This window comes from Phyllostomus discolor, chromosome 1 (assembly GCF_004126475.2).
Source record: "Phyllostomus discolor isolate MPI-MPIP mPhyDis1 chromosome 1, mPhyDis1.pri.v3, whole genome shotgun sequence".
Classification (NCBI taxonomy): Eukaryota; Metazoa; Chordata; class Mammalia; order Chiroptera; family Phyllostomidae; genus Phyllostomus; species Phyllostomus discolor.
Genome location: NC_040903.2, coordinates 161,204,075 through 161,212,354, shown reverse-complemented (window position 1 = coordinate 161,212,354; position 8,280 = coordinate 161,204,075). Strand labels below are relative to the sequence as shown.

The 8,280-nt window shown below is 49.5% G+C and overlaps 1 protein-coding gene across 1 annotated transcript in view; it reads left to right on the top strand.

The window, feature by feature from the left end:
- Nucleotides 1–3,896: 3,896 nt before the first annotated feature.
- SHC4 (SHC adaptor protein 4) overlaps nucleotides 3,897–8,280 on the top strand; it is a 105,825-nt gene continuing 101,441 nt past the window's right edge. Inside the window, 1 exon segment of the mRNA XM_028507612.2 lies at nucleotides 3,897–5,164. Coding sequence (XP_028363413.2) covers nucleotides 4,544–5,164 — 621 coding nt within the window. The 5' untranslated portion in view covers nucleotides 3,897–4,543.

The window sequence follows — 8,280 nt, the reverse complement described above, 5'->3', positions numbered from 1 at the left end:
AATATAGCTTCTACAGTGTTTTCTGCCCTCGCTGATAGGCTGTTGGACTCATCCTCAGGAAACTTCTTCAGGAGTAGCTCTGCTTTGTGATAGAAATGGTATTCGGTATCTGGTGCTGTGGCACTCTGATGCCACCTGCTCCATTTTTGTTCCAAAGTAGCAATCGGCCTACATTCCCCCAGAGTTATTTCTGTCTTGTTCTGTTTCCACCTCCCTACGCTCCCTAGCACACCCTTCCTCCACCCCAAATCCCTCATTGGGTTATCTTCCAAAGTTGGGCAGGCGTTTTTGCCTAGGTCTCTTTCTCCCCAACTCCTCTAAGAAATCCTGGCGGGACCCCAGCTAATACTATTGTGTTATGTCCCAGGCTGGACCCAGCTCTTCCCTGAACCTGCCCGTTCCTTCCAGGAAGCCCAGTCACAGCTGGCTGAAAAAATTGGCATTTGGTTCATAGCAGGTGCCCTTGGAGTAGGGATGTCTCGAAGCAAAGGAGGCATATACCACAATGGTCTAAGCAGAGCCTTGCTTCCAAGGAAGTGATGTGAGGGGGTTAATGGGGCTCTGATGGTTTAATGACATAATGCTTTTCTTATCAATTATTCATGCTCTTACTCCTGGCAATCCTGTGAGGGTATTTAGGGTGAATGGTATAGATATGATCTCCAAGGAGTCTGAGAGAGAGCAAGCACTAACAGTTAGTGAGCGCCAAGTGTGAGTTAGGTTCTTGCATGTGCTGGCTGGTATCCCGGTGGGCAGGACATGCGGTTAGAGTGAGTCGGCACTTGGTTCTACCCTAGACCCACCCCTGACCTGGCTGTGGGGCTGAGACAAGCCAGTAAACCTGGTGGCTTACTGTGAACTCAGCCTCAACTGTGGGCTCTCCTGCAGCGTGGAGAGGACAGTCCTGGGATCTGGACTTGAGCTCTTTGGTGCCCTGGGAGGCAGCAGAGCACAGTGGTTGCAGCTCAGGCTTGGCAGCCAGGCAGAGCTGCTGGAGGGACCCCAGCATCATCGCTCAGCCACCAGGGGACCTGGGCCAAGTCACTGAACTTGCTCTGGTCCTCTTTCCACACGTGTAAGGCCATAATGAAAACAGTCCCAGCCTCCAAAAGTTATTATAATGGTTATTAAACAAGAATGCAGGTGTTAAAGAAAAAAAACCCCCACAGGCCCCAAATAGCATCACTTGTGTAAAAGCCCATGATACCAAACCTAGATTCATACCTGATCTAGTTGCAGTTTCAACCTTTCCCAGAAACAGAATCTTAATCAACCGGCACAGAATTTTCTGGCCAAGCCCTAGTAAGGGAATCTGTCTCACTGGCCTTCTCCATCCCCCACAGAAAGAAGGGGCAACCTACATAATAAAAACCCATCCCCTTCCAGTTCCTCCAAGAAAATATGTCCCCGCCCCCAAACAATCCTTTCTTTTCTTTCTGGCTGATAAATCCCTTGTCCCACCCTGCTTCCCGGAAAGACCTCCATTTTGTACAACCCATGGGAGATCTTGCTAGCTGCAGGTTGGGATGCTGCCCCAAATCGTTTAATAAAAATCAATCAGATCTTCAGATTATTTGGTTGAATTTTTTTGAACACAGGTAAACTGACTTGCACTCCATAAATAGAGCTTTTATTAATGTTATTTTCATCATTACTATTTGAAAAAGATATTCTAATGTCCTGGAAAAAAGAGAACCTTTTGCTTTGCCCACCCACCTACCTGGAATAAAAATCCACACAATGAAGGGAGCCTTTTCCTGGACTGTGGGCAGCGTTTTAGCCCTGGCCTTTGTGCTGATAGCTGCTCTGCTGGGCTGGCATGGCCTTGAGGCTGTTCCCCAGCTCCCCAGTTGCAGCTCTGGGTTCTCTCACCCCCATAAAAGGCCCTGGCAGAGCTGCCTAGGACAGCCAAGGTCTCTAGTTTTCCCAGGGACAGCAGCAGCCTGTGGTGGTGGCTGTGGCTGCTTTCTTACCTTATCTGGCCCCACCTGGTTCCCCTCCGCTCCCACCCTCCTAGGACTTTCTCCACCTGTGGAATGTGGGCTGGTCTGAGCCCCTGGAATGTGGCTGGTGAGGTGCGTACCTGGGCACCTGGCTCCCTTGGGCACCCTCACCCATCGGAACGCCCTCCCCTCCAGCTATAAAGACCTCAGCAAGGATTTACACCAGCCAGGTGGGCTTCTGTTGTTCCAGGCCCACAAAATTGTTACAAAAAAATTTCTGTTTTGGACAGTGTTGACATTCTTGGCTTCTAATTTGTGCAGATTTCTCTCTTAATAGCCTAGACAGGTGTACATAGGCTGTAGGGAGTAAGAGTACCAGCTTCCAGGGCAGGTGGCCCTCATTTCAAATAGGCCTTCCTTTACACTGCCTGACAGGTACTTATGAGCCAGGCACTATGTGGAGCATGGTGCCAAGTGCTTTACCAGAATTGGAATGAGCTCGTGAACCCTCATAATATGTTCCAATAGAGAGCTACTCCTAACACATGAGGCATTCAGGAGCAGAGTGGTAAAGTAACTTTCTCAAGCAGCATAGTGTGGGGCTTGTGATAGCAAGGAAAGAGTCCCTGGGAGGGGAGGAGAGAGAAGAGGAAAAACGAAAAAGAGGAAGATCACTTCCCAACCTTGCCCAGAGCCTGTCTGTTTAGCCCCTAGGATGTGACTTACAGCTGATTTAACTACACCCTCAGCTTTGCCAGGAGGAGGTGTTGGGGCTGGGGAGAGGAGGTCAGCAAGGATTAAAGGCAAGGTTTCTGAAGATGCAAAAGGGCCTGCCCAGGGAAAACACATCCTGACAGGTTTTGCAGACAAGATGTGAAGAGGCACGTCATTTCTGTGGGGGAGCAGGAAGCCAGCGTGGACACCTTTTTGGCCAGTCATAAGCAACCACTTAATCTAGAACCTGTGTTTGGATCCCAAAGGAGCTCAGGCCACGAATGTCATGAATACACAGGAGGCTGACTAGAGCCTTATGGGCAATAAGACAATGAAGGTGGCATCCCTGATTCCTGTGGTGGCCAATTTTTCATTGAACAATTTCAGACACAAGGGCCTTGGCCCACCAAGAAATGTAACCTTCAGCAGAGATTTTTCTTGTTTCTTCCGATAAGTGATTTGCACATCCTCCCAGAATTCAGCAGTTTCCTCTTCTTCATTCCTGAAAGAACCTGCATTTCCCCCTCCTGGCTTCCTTCCTGGCTTCCTGTGTGCTAAGCCTCTTGCAGTTGTCATCACGTCTTCAGAATGCATTTGATAGGTACAGGAAGTTTGCGCCAGATGGGAGATGAAACCAGCAATCAATAAAAAAAGAACTATGTTTCTAAGAAAATGCATCACTGGCTTCCCACAGGAGTTATGTACCATATGTCCTAATATCTGTAGAACAATGGATCTAATTTTCAGCTCTTCTGCTTGGCTTTCCTGGCCATCTCCGCAAAGAAGGAAATAGACCTTTTAACCTGCTGCTGCCCAGCTGACTGATGATTTATAGTAAATGTTCGCCTTTCCTTTTAACCCCTTCATCGGATATCACAAAACAGAATCTCTCCCTCCTCTCCCTCCAGCTTTATTTCTCCTGGCTACTAGCTTAGAGTATTTATGGTGCATGAGTCACCACGCTGCTGCCTGATTGGATAAAAACCAAGCACCCCTGAGCCCATCAGTCAATTACAGCTATTCTCAGCTTCATTCACAGATTTATTAGCTTGCACACACAGACAGAAATTCATTCAGCAAAGTTCATTCATAAAAATTTCAACACTCTGCGTATCATCCCGCACATCTCAGCCTTCTGCTGCCAATGCGCTCCCGCTGCCGACAGAGGCTCTGAGACTGTGCAGGAGGAGGGCAATCTGAGCGAGGGCGGGGCGGGCTGGGAGGGGGTCTGAGGAACACCGTGCTGTCCGCAAGTCCTTGAAATAATGCCGAGCAGCTCCGGTCACTAGTATTGCTGGCTTGTGGCCCTGGACGGGATGCAAGACGCAATCTTTCAAGAGAGGGCAAGCCATCAGAATCAACGAACTCAGGCAGAAGGCCCTTGGGCTCCTGTACATCTTTCTTTCATTTTTTTTCAAATGAACAATCGTTTGGAACAAATAAAGGGTTAATAGGCCAGTCATTGCCCCGCCCTGTGGGAACCGGAGGGAGAGCAGGTTTGAAAGTTCCTGTGCGCAGAGGGGTGGCTGGAGGTGGGGGGCGCTAAATAATTGTGCTCGCTCCCGCACCGATGGCGATGCGGCGGGACCGGGTGGCCAGTGCTCGGCCAGTTCTGTGCCTAAGAGTTGGGCCTTGAGGGATCCCCGCCTCCACGAGCTGGACCACAGGCTTTCCCAGCAAGGAAGCCGAGGCGAGAACACCGGGTGCTGCCGCCGCTGGGCCAGGGGGACTGAAGGCTGGGAGGCGGCGGTTTTGCCTTTTTCCTCTCGGCTGTCATCCCCGAAGGGCTCGGGGACAGCGCTGGAGAGGTTGGCCTCCGAGAGTTGCACGGGGCGTTTGAGGCATTTGTTTTTGGACCGTTTATCTAGCAGACTACGAGGACGATTATGCACAGTATCCTGTTTCAAACCACTGCCAAGGCTATGCGAGAACGCGGTCAGGACAGCTTGGCAGGACTCGTGCTGTATGTAGGACTCTTCGGGCACCCAGGGATGCTGCACAGGGCCAAGTACAGCCGCTTTCGGAACGAGTCCATCACGTCCTTGGACGAAGGCAGTCCCGGAGGGCTCCGTCGGGAGCAAGGGATCGCCGCAGCCTCCTACCCCGCTCTGGCACCTCACTTGCCGACTGAAGATGCCACCTTGGCGTCCCAAGAGAGCCCCACCCCACTGTGCACCTTGATCCCGCGTATGGCCAGCGTGAAGCTAGCCAACCCAGCTACCTTGCTGAGTCTGAAAAACTTTTGCTTGGGTACCAAAGAGGTACCCCGCCTGAAGCTCCAGGAAAGCCAAGATCCGGCTCCCAGCAGCCCGGCTTCCCCCGAAACCAGTCTAAATAGGTCCGGGTCTGCACCCCCACCGCAGCAGGACGTGGTGAGGCACAGGGCAACCGCTGTGACTCCCGATGCTCGCCCCCTTCCGGGCCCTGGGGCGCCAACTCCGGGGAGCAAGCAGGACAAGCATTTCCTGCAGCACCTGTTGGGCATGGGCATGAACTACTATGTGAAGGTAAGTCCATTTCTATTCCTTTCTCCGCACTCCTAAGAACTCCTGGGGAAAGGGGCGGCTTCTTTGCTTTCTGCATGGGCTGCACATCATTAGGCTATGGACTAGCTTTGGACAAGACGCTGTGCAGCTGGATGGAAGGAAGGCGGGGAGCTGGGCCTTCAGGTTCTGCAAATGCCTGGCTTGTACTGGGTCGGACAACTTTGGTTCGAGGGCATGAACTGGTGTTAACTTGTGGGTAGTTGCCAGGTATAGGGGCAACTTCTTCTAAGGACAGCAGAGTTGGGGCCTTCTTGTTCACCCTGGACCTAGCATTCTGGCCAGGAAGGGTCAAGAATTTCAAATCTGATTAGTGACTGAGACCTGGTAGGTAACACCGGACATTGTATTTTTGTGCTAGAGGAATACATGGTGTGTAAGGAACCTGAATTATTTAAAAATATTAATTCAGCATTTAACAAATGCTTCTCAAGGCCAAGTCTGTAGCCTTGTATGAGGAGCTAGTCCGAGGTCTTTGGTGCCTATTTGTGACAAGTAGGCCTTGTCCGTGAGCTGTGTGCAAAATCAAGGTCCTTGCTGGCTTTGCATTTGGTCTTGCCCATCCCAGTTCCTGGTAAAAGAAGAGAAGAAGATCTGGCCCCTGCCCTTCTGGAGCTCACGTATCAATTGTTATGTTGAAACCAATGAATGCGTGTGAAATAATGAGAGAAATATACTTAGCAATAGATATCTAGAAATTCAGAAACAGGGAAATGTTGTGGTCTGGCATTCATTCACACTAGAAACCCTTAGGAGAAGGTGCATCTTGGAAGAGAGAACAGAAATGGGCTGGCAGAAAGGCAGAGATTCCAGGCAGGGCAAGGGTTTGAGCACAGCCCAAAGGGCAGATATCACTGTGGTGGCTGTAGGGGAGCATCACTTAAGCTGGGCTTAACTGAAGAGAAGGGGGAATTCTGGGGGTGGCGGAGAGAGAGTGGCTGGTTCATAGTTGGTGCTCAAACAAATACGAGTTGAATAAAGCCATGGATAGGCCTTGGGGAGGAGGGAGTGCTTGATGGAAGCTCTTAAATGCTTATGAGGAGTTTTTAAACACTGATTGGCAAACGGTGACTTGATGAAAGTGGTTTCCAAAAGATCAACCTGCTGTGGCTGGTGTGGCTCCTGGACTGAGTACCGGCCTGTGGACCAAAGAATGGCAGGTTTGAGTCCCTCCTGGTCAGGGCATAGGCCTGGGTTGCTGAATAAGCCCCCAGCTGGGGTTGAGGGAGAAGCAACCAGTCGATGTACCTCTGGCACATCAATGTTTCTCTCCCTCCCTTCCCCTCTCTAAAAATAAATAAATAAAATCTCAAAAAAGGAGATCAACCTGTGGATTTGTTTGAGATGGACTGAAGCAAGGAAACATTAGAGATTGGAAGGCCAGTAAGAAAGATGCTCTGGAAGTTTGGGCAAGAAGAATGAAGACATGGATGAAGGTGGAGGTGCAAGAAAGGAGATGAACAAGAGAGACTCTGAGAAGGCTCACAGTTTGCAGGGATGGTTCATTCATTTCAGGTCATAATACAAATGACAGAAGAGACAACAGTGATGCAGCAGTGGGCAGACTCGTGAGTTTGTTAGTGCTATTTATGGAAGTTGAGGATGACTACTGATGAAGGAGGATGTGAAGAATTAAAAAGTACCTTCAACCTTAAGCCTCAGAACAAGTTTAGTGATGCCAGTGATAGAAACTGAGTGAATTGGGGGAGACTCGTGCTGTTTGCCCTTGACATGTTACATTTAAAGCAATGATGTCTAAGTGGTACTCATCTGTGGGTTGGCAGTCATATAAGACTAGCACTCAGGTGAGAAGTCTCATGTGAAGGTGTAAATTTGAGAGCTGGCCCAATAACTGTATTACAGACAGGCAATCGAGATCTCTAGGAAGACCAGTAATGAACATTGGAAGGGTTACAAAGAAAGCAGGCTTGGAGCAGCCTTGGCAAATGGAGAACTAAAACCTCTAAGGAAGATACATTTATGGCACACTCAGCTCTTGCCCTCCACCACAGTGACATGGCTCATAGTGGAAACAGTTTCATGTATCTACTAAAAAGAAAGTTCATGGGCACGTTATTGTTGGTCAAGCTTCAGTGTCTGCTAAGTCCTAACAGGAAAATGAGTGACTCTCCAAACCCGTGGTCTCTGTGCCTGCCTTCCCATCACCCAGACCATTCTCTGCCTCCTGCTCTGCATCTCCTTCTCTCCTGTACCGCTTTCCACCGCCCCACACCCATGCACCTGCACAATTTCAAATGTGAGGAGAGTTGCTCTGTGATCCCCACTGTCCCTGGGGAATGCCTCCACTGGCATTTTACGTGTGTAATGAGAATCCCATCTGTCTTTTCCCAGCGGTGCTAACTGACCCCTGACCCATGACCCAAGTGAACCACACCATTTTGCTGTTAGTGACACAAGATAGCAGATAACACCTCTCTCAGGACATCGGAATACACGGAGGAGCCTACTTTGGCAATTCTCATAGAATGCTAACTTTGAAGGATGGAAGGGTCTCAGAAGTGATCAAGTTCAATGCTTCTGTGGGGAAACTGAAGCCCAGACAAGTGATTTTTTAAGGCCACACAGAAGCCCAGAGGACAGTTAGATCTAGAGCCCAAGCCCCTTCGTGCCATTCTTTGCTCTTTCACCGCAAGCTTTCATCCTGGCTGAGATTCTCTTCCTCAGACTTGAGAGGTGAACCAATTTTTAAAAAACTGAAATGCCAACCCAGTAATTTACAGTGGGAAAAAAAAAAAACACCGAACCAAAATTGTGATCCTGTATAGGAACGCACACACAGCAAGACTGAAACTAAAGGTTACTTGGTGATGATGGAATCAGGGCAGAGAAGGGAGAGAGATGTCCTTAATGGTGGGGCCGGGGATGGGCAGAGCATAAGGGCAAAACTTTGTGGGCAAAAGGCAGCCGCATATTCTACTTTCTTACCCACATCATATGACTGCTCCCCTCCCTGCCCGAACTTGTTCATTCATTCACTCATTTGTTCAACAACCATGTATTATGAACCAATCACATGACAGGAGCTGTTCCAGGCCCTGGGGATGCATAAGTGAATAACA